The 20818-nt window shown below is 49.5% G+C and overlaps 1 protein-coding gene across 1 annotated transcript in view; it reads right to left on the reverse strand.

Moving 5' to 3' along the window:
• The window catches only part of PGBD5 (piggyBac transposable element derived 5), a 106794-nt gene that overhangs the window by 18985 nt on the left and 66991 nt on the right, over window positions 1–20818 (reverse strand). Inside the window, exons 2-3 of the mRNA XM_055308700.1 lie at window positions 16742–17169; window positions 11072–11206 (exon numbers count right to left, since the gene is read on the reverse strand). Of these exons, the coding sequence (XP_055164675.1) occupies window positions 11072–11206; window positions 16742–17169 (563 nt within the window). The remainder of the gene's footprint in view (window positions 1–11071; window positions 11207–16741; window positions 17170–20818) is intronic.

Here is a 20818-nt window from a genome sequence, read left to right on the forward strand (position 1 = left end):
ACAAATGAACTTCCTTATCAGTACTCCAGCACAGGTACATTTGGAACTTGCAGTATTTCTTTCCCAAGACAACCCCGATCTATGTAAGTGGCTGTTAGAGATGCTGTGTTGGGGACACGTGTACAGAGGATGATCACTCTCAGTAGGGGCCAGTCTCTCACTCTCCTGGGGGATATATGGTCCCCTCCAAGCCAGTGACATGCAGTCCTTAAGGAGCCACCCTGTAGTTGCTGAGTCTGTGTGTGCACATGGGCCTATCTGGGCACTGGCGTTTCCCCACATTTTGTCCAGTCTCCTCCCAAGGAGAAGGCACTTGGGTCATTCCAGCACAGGAGCGGGGGAGAGGTATGGAATCAAAGGTCTTCACATTCTTATTAGGAAAATCTGGAGGAAGACTGAGGCCACAAGTGACAGTCATCAAAGTCCAAGGGCGGTCCAAATTTGGGGCACTTGTTGCTATAAAATAATGAGTTTATTTTACTCTTTTGCTATATGCAATTTCTTAAGCTATTTAAAGTACAGCTAACATATAATAATACTATAATATTATATGTAACATACTATATATATTAGTTTCAGGTGTAATAATCATCCCAACAAGTGTAGTCACCATCTGTCACCACAAAAAGTTATTGTAATATTTCTAACTATATTCCCTATGCTGTACTTTTTTCGTCCCCATGATTTATTTTATAACTGGAAGTTTGTACCCTTTATTTTTTATTTTTAAAAAGATTTTATTTATTTATTCATGAGAGACAGAGAGAGAGAGGAAGAGAGACACAGGCAGAGGGAGAAGCAGGCTCCCTGCAGGGAGCCCGATGTGGGACTCGATTCCAGGACCCTGGGATCATGCCCTACACTGAAGGCAGATGCTCAACCACTGAGCCACCCAGGCGTCTCAGGTTTGTATCTTTTAATCCCCCTCACCTATTTCTCCTATCCCCCCAGCCCCCTCCCCTCTGGTGTGAGTTTATTTTTAAAGTGAATATAAAATAGGATCTACATTTAAATAAGTAACATAAAAAATTACTTCAAAAGTCCACAACATCAAAAAAAAAAAAAAAAAAGTCCACAACAAGGGGCACAATTTAGGAGGAACTGTTAACCGGGCAGTCAGAACCTGGCCAAGGAGGGCTCAGCCTGACAGGTGTTGATGGTCGCCTTGGTCTAATATCCCACTGGTCTGGGTTGGCTTTGACTGAATTAGTTCAGCTGGTCAAAAATGTCAATTTGTACCCCTTAGCTAAATGAATAAATCTATGAAAAAATCATAGCCTCCAATAGAATCTTGTCCCAACTCCACCATTGCTACAACTACAGCAGACACACAAACGAATTTTGAAAGCCTGCCCTAGGGATCAGTAATCCGAGAAAGGCAGCATTGCTGGACATTCACACACACGCTCACACTCTGTGCCGGGTGCTCTCTGTAAGAGCCTCAGGAAGACAGTGCTGAAGGAAACACCCTTCCCTTAGCTGTGTAATTGCTGGCTGGTGTGCCTTCCAAAAAGTCCTGTCTCACCTTACACATATCTAGAGAGAGCATCCTTGCACTAAAACAGTCCCACAGGGCATCATCCACCCCTGGGGAATATGGAATTTGCTGCAGAAAACTTTACTATCTGAGCCACAAGCTTGTCTGACACGTGTCTGTAAGGCAGAAAAATGTATCTTTCCATTGCCAACCTTTACACTTTTCCTTAAAAAAAGTTTTTCTTGCTCCTATGATTTAGTAACTTTTAAATATGTAGATTTGGAAGAATAGGAAGGAAAATTAATATACAGCATTACACTTTGCCCCAGAACATTACAATTAATGTTGCATATTTTTTGCTTAAAGATTTCTTATTTATTTATTCATGAGAGACACAGAGAGAGGCAGAGACACAGGCAGAGAGGGAGAAGCAGGCTCCCTGTGGGGAGCCCGATATGGGACTTGATCCCAGGACTCTGGAATCACGACCTGAGCCAACGGCAGATCCTCAACCACTGAGCCTCCCAGGTGCCCCATGTTGCATATTTTATACTGACATGACAATAGAAAGTATCTTAGGAAATACAGATTATAATAGTAATCCCTGGGGGGACCTAGGCAACACACGACTATTATAGCCCATTTCTGCAATGCTCCCAAGACCTGGAGAGGTGGGACCTGGCTCACCTGCCCTGCCCCACCCACCTTCTGGAAAGAACATTGGTGACAGCTGCAGTAACGGACAGATGAAGAACTCTTTAAATGCACCGACAAAGCTGTCTCAAGCTGTCACTAGGGTTTTGGCACTCTTCCTGTCTCGAGGAAAATCGGGTTCAGAGATGCAGGTCTAGACCACTGGCCCTACTTCTCTTTCAGAGCAGAATGGAACAGGGAATTTCCCTGTTTCTTTTTTTCTTTTTTCTTTTTTTAAATTTCCCTGTTTCTGTTGTGCCCGTCTGAGCAGGGCACCTCTGGGGACGGGGAAGTCACTCATCATCAGGAGCTGTGATCCTCAGCTCGAAGCAGGTGGACAGTGCAGGAAGCAAGTGGACGGTGGCATCCTCGCAGTGGGGAAGCAATGCGGGAGTGCAGGGTCTGAGCTCCCTGAAATTAGGCGGGTGAGCCCATGGTGATGTGGGAGGCTGTCCGCTAGGGCGTCTCACGGGCGGCCACTTGTGAGAGCTGTAATGTGTAAGCAACGTTCACCCGCCACAAGGAGGTGGTGAAGGCATCGCGCTGGGCTCGGTGCACGTGGGCTCTGCTGTTCACTAGCCAGTGAGATTTGGGGCAAGTTACTTAATTGCTCTGGGCTGTGGTTTCCTCGTTTGCAAGGATCATTATACTCTATGTACCTCACAAGGCCATTGTCTGTGACACCTGTGCATGTAAAGGTGATTTTTTTTTAATAGCAAAGCTCTATGCCCAGGCTGTAGCGTCTAGACACACATGTGGCTGTTTTAATTTAATCAAAATTAAGTAAAATGAAAAATTCAAATCGTCAGTCATACCAGTTATATTTCAACACTTGGCAGTCACATGGGCTAGTAGTAATGGAAAGTTCTGGACACCACTGCTTTATGCCATCCTTGGCTTATGAACCCGATTATTTTCCAGCAAAGTCTGCAAACCACCGTCTCATCGCCATGCTGACTCCTGCCACCAATCTTCTCTCACGTTGCCTCTTACCTTGCCCATGGCCAGGGCAGGCTCATGTGCCATGGTTCTTCTCATCTCTAGCTAAACCTTCAGCAGGACTGACCCTGGCAAGAACCTTGCTTTTTTTCATTCCAAAGTTCCAATCTTGGTGAGGCGCGGCAGAGGGATGGGTGGCAACATTCTGCGGGCTCTTGGCATCCACTCGCATCACAGCCGTCGTAGATTCTTAGTTCCCTGGGGAGAAGGCCAGGGTTCCATCTGGTCCAGTCGGTGCCTGACTCACTTAATACTTTACTGTCCCCTCTGAATCCCTCCGTGGTAAGGAGGGCTGGTCACTTCCACTCTACAGACTGCGGACGGAATTAGTTCTCAGCTACTTGCTCCAAGACACTCAGAGATGATATGACAGATGTCTTGTACCCCAGCCAACTCCATCCTGTGACATAACCACATCCAACATACCAGGATGGATGCCTGCGTCCCCACCATGTACAACTAAACAGATGGACGAAGGCCCCCTGTCCTGCCCAGGTTTTGACTCCATAAGCAAAATCCACTCTAGTTAATTAATCCCACTCTGATCCTCACATTTCAAGCTAATCCAGTTAGTTCTAGGTCAGGAGCAAAAGATTTCATTCACTTAGAATTTAAAAAAGATTAAAAATCAAATAAGGACAAACACCAGTGCCAATTCCTCAAGTTCTTTCCAACATAAAAAGTAGGTCTCAGATAAGGGAGACTGTGACAACTGGTGCTAAAACATCAATCAAACACCAACCATGATGGGTAAGAAATAGATACGTGGTTTTTGTATACAGTGAGGAAAATTTGCTCACACAGCCCGGTGGTTAGGAGGGTGGGCTGTTGGGTGAGAAAGGCTGCATTTCATCCCAGCTCTGTCATGTCACTTTACGGCTGGCACTCTGGCCAGGTGGCTCCCCTCTCTGTGCCTCAGGTCCTCGCAGTGGAAAGGGCAGGAGCATTGCCTCCATCCTAACATTGCAGTGAGGAGAAAATGAGTAACGCATGGGAAATGCCCAAGCATGGAGCTGGCACACAGCAGGCTCTCCACCGATGCCAATCTCCCTGTTCTGAACCCCAGACAAAGCTGTCGTGAATCCACAGGTCAAGCTGAAAGGAAGTGAGGTGCTTTTAGATCAGCTCCTCCCCCAAAAACACGGGGTGCAGGGACCCCATTTACAGAACCCCTCACAGATGCACACCTGGGCTCTGCCTGGACACACTGAGCAATGTGCAGGGGGTGGGAGCCGGGGGTCCTTTTGCCTGGGGAGTTTCCATCCTGAATTCTGGTTCCCGAAGCCCAACCACCTCCAAGTGAAGGTCAGTTCACTGAGCAGGAAACCAAGCCCTCCTTGGGGGTCTCCCGCCTGCCAACACCCCTCGCTGGGAACCGCAGGTCTCATACTATAGAGGCAGGTGGCCTAGTTCAACACATTCAAATAGGAGAGATCTGCTCTTTTTGACTAGGCTAGGAGATATTTTTTTTAATTACCAGACCCTCCCTCCACCCCCCAAAGAATCTCAGGGCTCTATGGTCACCATGGGTCAATATAACATCAACTAAACTGCTGGCCAATTTTTTCCCACCAGATTCTCAATCTTTCTGACATAGTAGAGGCAGAACAGTAAGTCTCTATAGAGACAGTCTCTCTCTGACCCCCACAAAAATATCACAAGGCTTCCAAAATGAGCAAAGTTAATGTCTCAGACTAAGGAATCCCAACCTGTCAACAACAGGATTTTCCCCAGAAAGTGGAAGTCACATCTTCAGTATAAGTCTCTCCTTTCAGTCTTCTCCAGCTCACAAGGGAGACCACAAAAGGCATAGGTGGATCCTGTCCCCTTGGCTGGCCCCCTTTCTCAGAGGCCCTCTGCAAATGGCATGAGCTAGAGAGTATGTTGGGGCTGGAGACAGTTCTTGGCAGACCTGGGACACAGGACACAGTATATGCTCTTGAGCACACCATAAGCCTCTAATCTACAAATGGCAGTGGTTCTACCAAAAGAAGGCATGAGCTGTGGTCTCACAGGGTACAGAACATTTAGAACCCAAGAAGTGACTACATCTCAGAATTTTCAGAGCCTCACTTAATATGACTCCCTGCCTGCTTATTCTACCGCTATGAGAGCCTGGGGTCAAAAAGCCCAAAGCCTCAAGATCTTCCATGAGTCTGTTGGGAGACTGCTGGGAGTCCATGGCAGGGTGTGGGCACAGAGGGATAAATAGGCCTCCATTAGCCTTGAGGATTTTCTACTGCAGATATAAATATGCCACGATCCCCGATTCTTCTTAAATGGACATTTGAAAGGTGAGTCACAGAAATACTTTCCACATAGATGTCCAAGTCAAAGAGAACACCCCGAGCCGCGTGGTTATTTCTTCCTCCCTTCCTGAGAGGGCCCCAGGGAGCGGGACGCAGGCTACACACAGACCGCTGGACAAGGAGCCCGCCAGCCCTTTGGCCACTGCTTCTGCTCCACGGCCTCTCAGCCATGACTCTTGGATAAATGACTTACTCTCTGGGAGCTTCGGTTTTTCCCTTGTGTACGGCTTAAAAGATTATACCAGGCTCAGTGGGTGCGCCCAGGGGAGTGGGGAGGGAGACGCTGGCTCCCGTTCCAGTGCCTGCTGCCACAGATGCTTTCTGCAGGGGTGCATCACATGCCTTATTCTGCACGCCTTGGGGAGCCTTTCTTAGCCGCAGGTGCCCTCCTGTGGCCTCATAACACTGTACATGCATTTCTAATGCTGTACCTGTCATACTGTATTTATGAATGGTTTTTAATATACCTGTCTCTCCTACAAGAACACTTACCTCTAAGCCAGGTGGAGTGCAGGAAAACCTCTGCATAGAACCAACAGGAGGTGTGTGTGTATACAAACACACACACACACACACAATCACTTCTATCTGTTTGGAAGGATAGACATTTATTTTAAGAAATTGGCTCACATGATTATGGAGGCTCAGTAAGTCTAACAGGACAGGCTGGTGGGCTCGAGGCCCAGGAAAGAGTTACAGGTCAAATCCAAAGGCATTTTTCTGGCAGATTTCTGTCTTCTTCCAGGTTCATCAGTTTTTTCCTATTAAGGTCTTCAACTGATTAGATGAGGCCCATCCCTCACCTGCTTTACTCAAAGTCTACGGGTTTGTTAATCTCATCCCCCCAAAAAAACACCTTCATAGAAACATCAAGAATTGCATTTGATCGGGATTCCTGGGTGGCTCAGCGGTTTAGCGCCTACCTTTGGCCCAGGGCGCAATCCTGGAGTCCTGGGATCGAGACCCACATCAGGCTCCCGGCATGGAGCCTGCTTCTCCCTCCTCCTGTGTCTCTGCCTCTCTGCCTCTCTATCATAAATAAATAAATAAATAAATCTTTAAAAAAAAAAAAGAATTGCATTTGACCAAGTATCTGGGTCCTGTGGTCCAGCCAAACCAATACACAAAATTAATTATCGCTATCTCTGAGCCTTGCTGATGTCGGGGGATGAAACCAGAAAGGCCAAGTCAGGAAGGGAGTCAAGTGGAGGAGGCACTCTCTGGCACCTCACATTCTGCAGAGCTGCCTGATGACAGAGTGCCCCGAGGACAACACAAGTGACTGACACTGCTGTCCCTGCATGGAGTACGAACAGATGGCCATGGGACTGAGGACTGCGAAGCACACCAACATCCTGATCACTCAACTGTCTGTAACTGGGATTCCAAAGGCCCATGGCTGGAGACTGGGGTAAACCTGACAGTGATGGGGGGGGGGGGGAGTGGCACCTGGGTGGTGCAGTTGGTTGAGCACTGGCTCTTGGTTTCAGTTCAGGTCATGATCTCAGAGTCTTGAGATCAAGCCTCACCCCGGGCTTCTAACTTGGCAAGGAGTCTGCTGAAGTTTCTCTCTCCCTCTCCCTTTACCTGTGCTTGCTTGCACATTCTCTAAAATAAATAAATCAATCTAAAAGAAAAGAAAACCCAAAACAAAAAACCTAACCAAGGAAAGCATGACAACCTTGGAGACAGTGCCAAAGCTCAACCAAACCAAGGTGCCAGGGATCTCACCTCCAAGCTCCAGCAGTATCCGCAGTGTGTGTGCAAAGTGCCTTTGCTCATGGGGAAGTCACTATTTCTACATGATAGCGTATTATCCCCCAGCTAAGACATATGCTCCCAGATGCATGACACAGTGAAAAAATTCTAGAAATGGACGGTGGTATTGGCTGCACAACACGTGAACAAACTTCATGCCACTGAACATTGAAAAATGGCTCAAACGGTAAATTTTACAAGCTATGCATATTTTGCCACAATAAAAAAAATACGCTCCTTATTCCATTACCCACCATTCCTCTTATTACAGTTGACCAGACTGCAAAGACAAAGGGCCTGGGGCCTACAGCTGGCATCACAGAGCCATGTGAATGGGCCCATCGGATTGTCCTGCAGGCCCGAGCACTGCAGGCCGGCATCTCCACGTGTGGAGTTATGGTCAACCATTTGGTGCGTAGCACAACACCAAGACAGACATTTTGGATGGAAGGACGTTTAAGGTAAGCGGACATGCAGGACAGCTCCACAGATGCCAAGTGGGAGCCCAGGGCCAGTGGTCTGAGGCAAGCCTCTGTAAGAGCTTGCCACAGCAAGGTTCTCAAGAGAGCTCTGAGGACAGACAAGGCAGAGATGCTTCACAGCACGGGATGACACTGACAGGAGGGTCCCACTGGCTCTCAGCAGCTCCCACAGCTGCTACTTTCTTCTGGAAGCTTTCACCCCTACCTCCTGCATGCCCAGAAACCCAGAAACAAGCGATATTAACCCTTGAACTTCCAGAATGAGTCAATTTAATCTCTCCTTCTACCTCCCTCCTATCACATCCCTCCCTACAGTCCTTTCCTGAGAAAATAACGAAAAATACCAGAGTTCTTCTAAACAACCATCATTATTATTATTTATTATTTTAAAGATTTTATTTATTTGAGAGAGAGAGAGAGAGAGAGAGAAAGTGAGTGTACCACAAGTGGGAAGGGTAGAGGGTCTGCTGAGCCTGGACCCTGACGTGGGTCTCCAACCCACAACCTTGAGATCACAACCTCAGCCAAAACCAAGAGTCAACCGGCTGTGCCATCTGGGTGCCCCTGTATTATTATTTCTGTCTAGCCGTCGGCTCCCACTCCTCACCTAGATGCCCTGTGGAGAGAAACTCCCCCCATTTAAGGCCCACACAGGATGGGCTGGCTGCACTAAGCTCCTGATTCTCTCCCACTAACCTTTCCTGGCACCAGCAGGGAAATCACTCACCACAGTGATCATTTTTTCCCCTCACTTATGCCTTTAACTACTATGTTTCCAGTGGAGTTAATCCTCAGCCTGACCATGCTTCAGAAGCATGCAGCCCAGCCAACAAATGCTGAGTCTTGGCAGAATGAAATGGCAAAGCCGAAGCAAGACTGCAGTTTCTTCTAGAAACCCACCTATAAATCCACTGTTCCTTCAAGACATCGGCTCAGTCTGTGCCTAAGTGACTAGAATAGAGCAGTCTGGTCAGCTCTGCAGGCCCAAGCTGGTAGGCCCAGGGTTGTCTAGGTCAACATGTAATGCACTGCCATGGAAGCTTAGTGGCATGAGGAAAAGTTCCACAGCTCACGGGTTTTCAGACCTCGGGGATCCGGCCTGGACACTCTCTCATGGGCAGAGCAGATGAACCAAAGCAGAATCACGCACGTGTCCCCTCTGATTTATGTATCACATCAGCTTGCATCCCCCACTGGCTGCAGCAAAACATGCAGCTGACCTTGGAAACGATGGCTGGGCAGACTGCTCCAGAGAGAAAGAACCAGAATGGCCAAGGGCTTTTCATGCCAGAGGCTGGCCACAGTCTTCTGGAGGCTCAGCAGTCGGGCTTCTCTGCTGAAAAGTCACTTTGGAGAAGAATATATCTGACAAACTAAAACGAAGACCATGTTCTTGGGCATACAACCCTACACAATGTCTGCAAAGAAGGCACAAAGGTCCTGTGGTGACCTTCCCTGCCCTGCTGCCTGACACAGGCCCCTTCCTCTTGACCAAGGAACAAAGGAGATAAACTGGGGCAGCCAAGAAAGTTCTTGCTCCACACTGTCATGGGGGAGCCTGTGGCTGAAGGGTAACCACTGCTGTTGCCCAGGCCACGGAATGACCAACCACTTTGGATTGGATTGGGCCAGCTCCGGTTTGGCTTCTAAATACAGACCCTCGTGCTGCAGGAAAGCCTCCTGGAATCACAGAGTTTTAGAAACAAAAGGAAAACTGGGATGCCTGGGTAGCTCAGTGGTTGAGCATCTGCCTTTGGCTTAGGGCGTGATCCTATGGTCCTCGGATCAAGGCCCACATCGGGCTCCCTGTGAGGAGCCTGCTTCTCCCTCTATGTCCCTGCCTCTCTGTTTCTCTCATGAATAAATAAATAAAATCTTAGACAAACTAACAACAGGAAGTTTCAAGGGACCAATCCAACCTTTTTATAGATGGGGATTTTACAGATTTTACAAAGTTGGGAAGAACTTGTACCCAGGGAGAGATCTGTGGCCTTGCCAGGTAATGGGCATGGTTTCTAGCTACTCAGTGCTTCCAGTAAAAAGGAAGTATAGACATGCACAGAACCCACGTATGAACATCTGTTCAGAAGCCACATGGGCAGATGTCTGAGAAGGCAGGACTGTGTTTCTGCCTTCCAGTGCCTGGCACAATGCTGCAGTGAACAGGTAGTGGGAAAGTACTTATTCAAAGGAGGACTGAACATTCCTTAGGAAGGCTCATATAAAGTGAACCTCACGCTGCTGTCTCCAGTGAGTGTCACTGCAAAGGACAGTGGAGACTGTGAAGGGACAGAGGGGCCCAGGCCTCAGGACCCAGGATTGATCCTGGGTCAATCCTGCTCTGGGAAAGGTCCACTGTGGCAACTGCCTGAAGCCTGTGCTCAAGCTGACTCAGGTCTGGGGTCCAGCTGGAGCTCCTGGCCCCAGCCCAAGCTGAAGGTCCTACAGGCCTGCAGGGAGAGAATGGGATGGTCCTTCTTAGCAGACATGTTTGCCTGGAGCACATGCACTTCCTTGACTGTGGTGAGGAGGTGCACAAGCAAATCTTCTCACAACTTCTTCTCTGGCTCAACTCCTCCCCTGGCTCAGAGAGAAGGGAGTGCAAACCCCCTGTGCCTCAGATCTGAGGCAGCAGCCAGGCCAGGGCAGTGAGGCAGGGCTGGCAGGCCTGACAGTCAGGAGAAGGTGTCCAGCGAGGAAGACAGGATAAACCAGCCTGGGGCCTGGAGCTGTCACATAGGTGCCACATTGTTTGCCAGCCCCCACCTTCTCCTTTTGTGCACTCTGCACCCCGGCTGATCCTGGCAGCTGAACTGACACTTTCCCTGCAGTGGAGCGTGGCCACTTTTGAAATACTCATCTGTGTCTCTTGGAGCAAAGCAGGGCCAGTGAGCAGGTGCCCAGCTGGCTCAGAGGGCCGGACTCCTGACGAAGGCTAACTTAACCAGCTGGCTGTTGGCAGCCTAGGAAAAAGGTTTCCTCGCTACACTATGGTGGGACAGAGACCTGGAAGGTTGGGGTGGGAGGGACCTTTTGGGACCACCACACAGCATGTCCTCAAGAGACATGGTAGTTGCCTCTCGGACCCACTCTTTTGGTAAAGCCTCGGCCAACACGGTCGGGGCCTTGATCAGTGTCTACTGTTGTTACTGAACCAGAAGGGCTGGACAGGACAGGAAGGGCTGGCCAGCTGCCCCAGTGTCCTCATGAGGAGGGAGCAGCTCAGGCCTGCACCTGCTGCAGCTTCTGGGGAAGGCTCAGGGAAAGGGTGAGTGAGCCAGCTCATCAGTTACCAAACGAGCCGAGTCCTTTGGACTGTCCCTTGGCCTCCCTGGGCCCATCCCGGGGCTCACCTGGATAATGAAGCCAGTGGAAGAACACTGCCTGACCCACAGGCTGAATTTCCGTTTTTTCCTCTTTCGGAGTTCCCGCTCCGTGCACGTGGCAATGAACACAGGGTCCTCATCAATCAGGGGTTCGTGTAGCACCTGCCAGGAATGGAAAAAGCAGAGATGCTCATGGAAGGTAGCGTGAGTTTGGGGGGATGGGATGTCATCAGATCTCTGCTCCAATGGAGTCTCTGCCTTTGAGCAGCTGTGTGACCTAAGTTACCTTACCTCTCTGATCCTGAGTCTCTTCATCTATAAAGGGTAATATCTATACCAGTGTTTTGGGGAGAATGAATTAAGAAACCGTATGCAAGGCACTTAGCCTGGGCCCTGACATATAGCAGGTATTCAGTAAATAGAAAATTAAAAGGTAATTTTATTTTTATTTTACTCATTTATAAAACAATACATATTTAATGTAGATACTCATATATTTTAAATATATTTATAGTTATCTCATTACGTGTATAATAATTATTATTCTTAGTGGCTCAAGGTCCCCAGAGCAAACTCTCACTTGGTAGAGGGATCTCCAGGAGTCCTGACTTCTAGTAGGACATGCCCACTTGTTTTCAGAAAAGACCTTTCTTTTTTTTTTTTTTTAAGATTTTATTTATTTATTCATGAGAGACACAGATAGACAGGAAGAGACATAGGCAGAGGGAGAAGCAGGCTCCCTGTGGGGAGCCCAATGCGGGACTCCATCCCAAGACCCCAGGATCACGATCTGAGCCGAAGGCAGATGCTCAACTACTGAGCCATGCAGGTGCCCCAGAAAAGACCTTTCTGATGGACAGCTCCAACTGCTAAAAAGTTCTTTCGCTCACATTTAATCTGAGCCTATTGATCTAATGTCTGTCCCTGTGAGAAACAAAGAAAAACACCTACTATTTCTTTAGGTATTCAAGACTGCTCTCACACGGGTCCTCAACCTTTGTCCCCCAGGGCTGAACGATCTCTCCTTAAAATCCACCCCCGAAATGAACCCGGTGCCTTGTGGCCGTGCCCCATAACCCAGCCTCTGCTTTCTTCCACATTGTGTCCTTCCAGACACGGATTCCCAAGACAAACTGTAAATGTATTTCACCTATTTCCATTTCTTTATAACATGGTTATAAGATGTTTTCAATGACAAGACTATAAAGTAAAAAGAACTGGCATAAAAAAAATGGAGTGGGGGTGGTGGTCAAATTTTGTTTCTTCAAGCTAAAGCTTCTCTGAGGAGACTTTTGGGTAAATTTAGGAATCTGCTACACCTCTCCTCCCAAATCTTTCTCAAGCTTAATTACAAATTGGCATGTGTGTCTGAATTTCATTGAAATGAAGAATGCAGGAAATGATAGGATTCCAAGAACCATACCCAATGCCCTAGATGGGGGACCAGCAAACTGTGGTAGAGTCTAGCTCACCACCTGCTGTAAATAAAGTTTTACTGGGACCTGCCAGGTTCACTCACGTATTCTCAGTGGCTGCTCCTGGGCTACAAGAGCACATTGTACAAGATGCAACAGAGACCCTATGGCCTATGAAGCCTACTACTGACCAGCTGGCCACTGACAGAAAGAGTGTGCCAACCCCTGCTCTCCACCAGTGCTTTTGGAACTCTAACAAACCAACCAGTCAGCCAAGATCTCACTAAAGGGTAAATTCTGCTCTAGTAGGTTTGGGGCAGGGCCCGAGCTTCTGCATATCCAACAAGCTCCCACGTGATGTCAGAACACTGTCTGACAAGGGCAGATTCAAGGACGGTACTTACCAGCTGTGATTTAGACAGTATCCTTCCACCCTTCCATTAATGCTACCCTGAATTCCATTAAAACAGCAGCAGCAAAAAAATAAAAAAATAAAAATAAAACAGCAGCAGCCTTGTAACGTTCAGCCTGGCCCCCAGACTGCTCTGTTGGTGGAAGCATGTGGACCTCTTTAAAAAAAAAAAAAAAAAAAAAGATTTTATTTACTTATTCATGGGAGACACACAGAGAGAGCGAGAGAGGCAGAGACACAGGCAGAGGGAGAAGCAGGCTCCTTGCAGGGAACCCGATGTGGGACTCGATCCTGGGCCTCCAGGATCAGGCCCCGGGCGGAAGGCAGGCACTAAACCACTGAGCCACCCAGGGTTCCCAAGCATGTGGACCTTAAACCTGTCTCCCCTGTCTGATGCTCGTGAAGGGGAGGGCTGGAGAAGCTGCCTAGCCACTGTGCCTTCCCCGGCCCTCATGCCTAGCTGACTCTGTGGATTCCTTTTTTTTTTTTTTAAGATTTTTAAAATTTATTTATTCAGGAGAGAGAGAGAGAGAGAGAGAGAGAGAGAGAGAGAGAGAGGCAGAGACACAGACAGAGGGCGAAGCAGGCTCCATGCAGGGAGCCCGAGATGGGACTCGATCCCAGGTCTCCAGGATCAGGCCCTGGGCTGAAGGCGGCGCTAAACCGCTAAGCCACGGGGGCTTCCCGACTCCATGGATTCCTAAAACATTCAAAGCCCCATTTGGAACCACTGTAGTCAAATGGGTAAGTCCCACACACTGTGGGGACATGGAGGGGGTGTTGAGGGGGAAGATGATAGAAAGTCGCCCTCTGGCTGCCTGCCTGTTCCTGCTCTGCTCCCCCTGCTCAAGAAGCATGTCCTGGGGATCCCTGGGTGGCTCAGCGGTTTAACGCCTGCCTTTGGCCCAGGGCGCGATCCTGGAGTCCCGAGATCGAGTCCCACATCAGGTTCCCGGCATGGAGCCTGCTTCTCCCTCCTCCTGTCTCTGCCCCTCTCTCTCTCTATGTCTATCATAAATAAATAAATAAATCTTTAAAAAAAGAAAAGAAGTATGTCCTACTCGGGCCCCTGTGAAGCCACAGTACATAAAACTGCCCTCGCTCCCTCATCTCCAGAAAGCCAATGTACCTCTAGTCTGTGTGCATTTACATTTCGTCATACGCCTCACCAAAGCAAAACTCTGCATGAAAGCTATGCATGCCAGAAAAGCATTTCCTTCTCCAGGATGCTGGCTGGCCAGCAGCCACCTTACCCAACTCTATTTCCTGAGTCTTTCCTGTAGGACAAGCTCATTTTGTGGCGTGGCAGTGGTTATGGTAGAGGAAAGACAAAGCATCCATTTATTTACTTGCATAATCCCTGTCCGAAAATACTCTTCTAATTTAATCGGTTCCCAGTTTTGAGGAAATGCAACATCTCCTCATTTTGCATTTGTGTATAAACACGAGTGTGGGCACACATGACACATGGCTGCGTGGGTTACTGTTAGACCCTGAGAACCATCCGGTTTTTGAAGGCTGTGTGAAAGTTCTAAACTCATCCCAGAGGGTCACATTTGCTGGTACAGAAAGGCTCCAGAAACTGCAGGGCAGAGGGTGTGTGTGGTTTGCAAGGCAAGTGTGCCGTGTGTTTTGAGGGTGGTGTGTGTGTGAGGGAGTGGGATACGGAGTGATGCTGGGGAGCCTGGAGCAGATCCACCCACACATCTGATGGAGAACTGTGCCAACTGTCCACAGCAGGCAGAGTGAAGACCCTTCACAGGAGCCCTGAGGCTTTGGGGGTGGCAGATGGCAACTCCCAAACAAACCCACTACTTGATCCCCTTCTACCCAAATGAAAGTTCCAGATTCCAAACAGGGACTTTTCACAGAAGAGAAAAGCTGGAATACCAGGAAAGCTTTAGAATTTCCTGCTGGGGGGCAGCCCAGGTGGCTCAGTGGTTTAGCACTGCCTTCAGCCCAGGGTGTGATCCTGGAGACCCGGGATCGAGTCCCATGTCAGGCTCCCTGCATGGAGCCTGCTTCTCCTTGTGCCTGTGTCTCTGCATATCTCTCTCTCTCTCTCTCTCTCTCTCTGTCTCTCATGTATAAATAAACAAAACCTTAAAGAAAAAAAAAAAAAGAATTTCCTGCTGGGGCCCTGATGGCACAAGGCCAACTCACATAACACCACAAACAGGAGTATAACCCTGGACAAGGCTGGCCTAGTCTAGGGGCTAGAAGGATCATCAGAAGCCTTATCTTTATGCTGTTAAGTATCAATCATCCAAGCAGCTGGCTGTTTGATTCTTGAGAGATACCCAGAGCAAGCCTGCAGCCTCTTCCAGTAGCTGCTCAAACGGCTGGTCCTGACCACGGTCAGAATATCCTTTTCCCCTTGCATCCAGCCAGCATGGCTCTGGTTTGGTTCATTTTCAACCAAGCAAATATTCAGTGAAACAAAAAATATGCCCAGCCCTGATCCTGTTTAAGGCAGGGCCCAAAAGACCCCACCTCCTGTCTCGAAGGTAAGAGACTGGGGAACAAGAAAGAATGATACTCAGCTGCCCTGTAAATAGTGGGGACATTCGGGAAAGCACAGACCAGCACGGAAATACTGGCCCTGCATTGGGCCCCAGAGACCGGGTAAATCTGTTAAGGCAGAGAGAAGAGGGAAATGCTTCTGGGAGTCAGAAAGAGCATCACAAACACCTGGAAATCATAATGAGCCCAGAATATTCACAGAACAGCAGGGGGAACGCTTCCAGAGATTGTTTTAAGGCTCCCACAGACCTGAAATAGGGAGGCATCTTCCCCCACAAAAATCCGGTGATTTTCAGCTGTGCAGGGAAAGAGGCAAGATACAGAGTCAGGGAAAGGGAAAACATAAGAAAGAATCTGAGATTTATGAAGAAGGCCCTTTTTAAAAAAAAAAAAAAAAGATTTTATTTATTCGAGAGAGAGAGAGAGAGAGAGAGAGGCAGAGACACAGGCAGAGGGAGAAACAGGCTCCATGCAGGGAACCCGATGTGTGACTCGATCCCAGGTCTCCAGGATCACATCCTGGGCTAAAGGCAGCGCCAAACCGCTGAGCCACCAGGGCTGCCCTGAAGAAGGCCCTTAAGGGAAAAGCACAAGGGAGAGCAGGTGGACTGGTGGCTCTTTAAATACACAAACAAAAATGATGTCAATTTGTGTTTCCACATCAAATGGGTCAAATGGAATTGGGCTCATGTGGGCCAAAAACTTTCGAAAGTTTTGTGTAGAGGCATCCCAGAAATAAGCCACCTCCTCATTTTGCTAGACCAGTGGAGTAGCTTTGAGGACGACCCTGAAAGTCGCATCTCACCACAGCTAAGGGTACTGGCCACATGTCAACACCAGAAGGCTCAGGAGCTGAGAGCAAACGGAGCCTTCCAGAACCAGTTAGGGACGTTGGGAAGGTTTGTCAGGGGGCTGAAGAGCTAGGTGTAGGGCTCTATCAGACCCTGGTCCAAAGGCCCTGCCTGTGTCACATGTGCCAGGTGGACCCCAGCACCTGAGTGATCCTGGTGTAGATTTTGGCCTCCTTCCCTCTGCCACCTACAAGGCTTCGGCCCTTTCCTCACCAGCAGGGAAGAACACAGCAAGTTAATATTAGAGGTTCTTAGTAGAAGAAAATTTACATTAGCCTGGAAAACCTAGAGTTTGGAAAGACAGCACCATCAAGAGGAGGGAGGAGTCGGGCAAGGAGGAGGGGAACGGAGTGTCTGAGCTAAACCTGGCTCTGACTTCTCTGTGGTCTGGAGCTGGGGAGGGTGGGAGGGAGTACAGGAGAAGAAGGGGTGCCCTGGGGCGAAGGCGGGCTGAGAGGCTGCCACCAGGGAGGGAGGCCCCGCCCGCGGGCCTCACCTGGGTTTGGGAAGGCCTGAAGGCAGAGTCGAAGCCGTTCTGCAGGGAGTCGAGGAAGGGCTGGACCTTGTAGAGGCCGTGCGTGGTCTGGCTGGAGCGGAAGGCCACCACGTGGAAGTACTTGAGGATCTTCTCGAAGCGGGCCTGGCTCATGACCAGGGCGAGGCTCCTGTTGCTATAGAAGCCGCCGCTCCAAATGCTGAGGACCGACTCGCAGTGGGAGATGCTGGTGGAGATCATGTAGCCCAGGAACGCCTTCATCTCCGTCAGCGTCACCTCGGCCCACGCGCCGTCGCTGCCGAAGCGCTCCTGGAACTTCTTGGCATACATGTTTGTCTGCACCACCATGTTCTTGAGCACGTTGTCTGGGACAAAAAGCTGGAAGAAGTCCATGGCACTGGCGCCAGGGGGCATCTTTCGGGTTGGACCTGCAACAGAGGTTGGGGGCGGTGTTCGTGGCCGTGAGCACCACACGCAGCCAGATGGGTGCCTGGGCTCCGTGGGGCGCACCTACCCTGGCACCCTCCCCCTCTGTGGTCGGTCCCGGCTGGGCACCCCCATCCCCCGTGAGCTGGGGTCCCAGGGTCCTCCCTGCACCTGCACCCTGCATTCCCAGCCCACCTGCACGGGCACCACTTTTGCGCCTCCTCTTTCTTGGAAGGGGAGGTGAGTTCTCTAAGTAAGAATGCTTTCACCCCTCGGAGCCTGAAAATGCCCACCCTGGCGAGACTGCAGTCTTCCTGTCCTGGAACTCTCCACGTGGCCACTTGAAATTTATTGGTGAATAAATCTGAAGGGACTCGTTCAGATAATTTCACCAGGGAAATGAAAACCTCACAATTTTTGACTAATGCAGGGACAGCCTTTTGAAACACACACACACGCACTCTTAAGAGATATGACTCCTAAGGGGCACCCGGCTGGCTCAGTGGTTGAGCATCTACTTCAGCTCAGGGCATGATCCGGGGTCCTGGAATTGAGTCCCACATCAGGCTCCCCACAGGGAACCTGCTTCTCCCTTTGCCTGTGTCTCTGCCTCTCTGTGTCTCTTATAAATAAAATGTTAAAAAAAAAAATTCCATATAGTGACTTAAGCCAGGCTAACATCATGTAGAGATTTGTAGGAGACAAGTTTTTGTTTTTTAATTTTTTTTATGTAATCTCTACGCCCAATTTGGGGCTCGAACTTATGACCCAAGACCCAGAGTCACACACTCCACCAACTGAGCCAGCCAGATACTCCTTCAGGAGACAAGCTTTGCAATTTCTAGGGAAAGCTGTGCATGTTCAGAATTTTGAACACCCCCAACCTTTCTCTACCACTAATTTAAGCAGTCTCTGAAAAACAAGTTTTTCATGGCAAAATAAGTCAAGGACAAGACAGCGCAGGTTTTAGACTGGATAGATTTGGGAGCCGAAATTGACTTCTAGCTAACTGCACAGTCTTAGATAAATATCTTCATCTGTTTCACGTGGAAAATGGAAGAGCTGCTATGCAAGGCTGTTGTGGAAACTGAGACATCATCAACAGAAATCCCCTGACTTGGCCTGAGAGCTTTAGAATGCTCTAACTACCCTCTTTTTACAGAAAAAAACTACAGCCCAGAGAGCCAAGTGGCCACCATACTCCCTGTCACCAACCATTTTTTGGAAGGGCACCAGGTGGTGCTGCTGCCACTGGCGCCTAACTGTTCCTGGAGGTGGCAACCCTGGCCCTGAGACCCTGAGGCCAGAAGACAGAGGGGCCCCGGGGTAGCGACAATAGCCTGAAGCCCCACACCCACTCTTAGTGGAAATCATTTCATTTTAGCAAAGACTTAGAGCCTCCAGTGGGTGAAGCCATAAATTATTCAGGGGTAGCTCTCAAAGACAAGGAAAACCAGCATTTTAATTGCTACATCATGCTGAGTAAGCAGAATGAAATTTTCTCTTCCAGAAGTTATCTTTAAAGTAATTTTGCCTCCCAGGCTATTTCAAAATGAATCTGCACAGCAAACTCTGCCCTGGCCAGCTGCTTCATGAAGAAACTGGAAAGTATCTGGCTCCCTGTTATCTGTTTAGTTTGGATTTCTAAGTGTCCTCCACAGCCCCTTTTAGCTGTCGTGACTCTTCCTAGTTGAGAAGTGTTGGCACAGGCTGGCCACTGGGAAGGAGGCAGGAGAGGAGGAGAGGGAGAGCATGCCACGCAGGAGATTCAATATGCATTACCAACTTTGTTATATGACCATTTAATAACACGGCCCTGGGGGTGGACAGCACCCCCAGCCAAGATAAGACTCTCCTACATTTGATTCATTTACAGGAGCTTTTCCAGATATTACCCCATGTGACCCTCAGAAGATCCTCATGAAGCATCATCCCCTCCTGCAGGTGGGGAACTAGAAGCTCAGAAATATAGGGACACAGCCCCAGGTCACTCACTTCTAAGCGCCTAATACAGAAGGGGGACCTTCACCCCACCTAGCCCAGAGCCAGTCCAAGAACACCTACTGCCTGCTGTAACAATTTAGCAGCATTCCTGCTGCTCTCACAAGTGGACAAGCAGAGATGTGGCTTTTCTGGGCAGTGTACACACAACTTAGCCAGGTGCATGGTCTTCAAACCCATCAGCTCCCTCCTCCTCTGCCACACACACCTATCACAGTGGGTGATATAGGGTTATAATGCACAGCCGGAAGGAACTCTGAAGGGAAAGGGGGAACCTGCATTGCAAGAAATGCAAAGGCAGCATGGGACTGGGAGTTGGGATGGGGGCAGGGTGGCAGAGAGGACCTGGAGGAGGAAAAGCAGGTATGCCCTTGGTGTTTGGGCTTGGGGTACAGGGCTCTGCCCGCGGAGGTGCACTGCCAAGTCATAAACTCATATAATCGTCTCCCTCCTCGCTCCCTTCCCTACACACCATGTCGGCCTTCAAGGCCCCATCACCATCACCCACCTCGTTCCCTGAACCTACAGGGGATCACCTGCTCCCTCTGTCCCAGGATACTACAGCAGACCCACAGACCCAGGGTAGCATTAACAAAAAGACCAATTAACAATGGGGCGCCTGGGTGCTCAGTTGCTTGAGTCTGACTCTTGGTTTCAACTCAGTTCATGATCTCAGGCTGGTGGGAACAAGCCCTGCCTTTGGCTCTGTGCTCAGCGGGGAGTCTGCTTGAGATTCTCTCTCCTTCTGCCCCTCCTCACCCCTGGTCTCTCTAAAAAACAAATATATCTTAAAAAAAAAAAAAAAAGAATGGTTTAGTAATAGATCCCCCAGAGATTCCCCCCCACCACCCCAAGCTAGGAACTGACCCACTCTTTTCAGGAGTGATTACAAAAGCAGATGTCTTGTTTAGACCGTAACACAGGGGCAGTTGGCAGAACCACTTATCCAGTGATCGCCTGAGTATCATACTGATCCTGGGAAAAGAATGGAGTAAGACCTGATATTCTCTCCCCAGTTCTCGGGTAGTGACAGGAACAGGCGGCAGTCAGTGACCCACTGAGGTCAGGCTTGGGGTGGGGGAAGGGCGGTGCCTACAAGAGGGACCCTGAGTCCAGATCCTGGGGAGGTATGGTCTGGGAGGCTCCCTGGAGAGCCACATGAGATGTCTTTAGAGGCAGGAGGCTGTGAAGTCAGCAGCCCCCGTGGAGGGAGGGCAGGGAGGTTACAGAACATCGCAGGCAGTGAGACCATCTCCCACAAAGGCCCAGTGACCAGAAAAAAGGCCTAGTGACCAGAGTAAATGCCCTGCGTTTAGCAGACTGTACAAGAGAGAAGACTGGCTGCAGGCACTGGCAGGCACAGGGCCTGGACTGTTCCTGAAGCCAGTGAGCCCCAGCAGGGACCTAACTGAGGGGTGGCCATGGCTGCTTCCTGTCCTGGCTCCCTCACTTCTACACACCGCACTGCGGTCCACTTCCCTGTAGGTGTGCCGGGTACTGCAGGTGACCGGAAGCCCGGGGCCAGGGCCTCCACTAATGGGTGGCCTCATCCATTTATCATCTCCATCTGTACCAGGACATGAACGAAGCTGGTATCTTAAACCACGTGTCCAGACTGAAACTCCAGATCCCTCACTGTCCCCTCCCTTT

Source organism: Nyctereutes procyonoides, unplaced genomic scaffold (assembly GCF_905146905.1).
Source record: "Nyctereutes procyonoides isolate TBG_1078 unplaced genomic scaffold, NYPRO_anot_genome, whole genome shotgun sequence".
Lineage (NCBI taxonomy): Eukaryota > Metazoa > Chordata > Mammalia > Carnivora > Canidae > Nyctereutes > Nyctereutes procyonoides.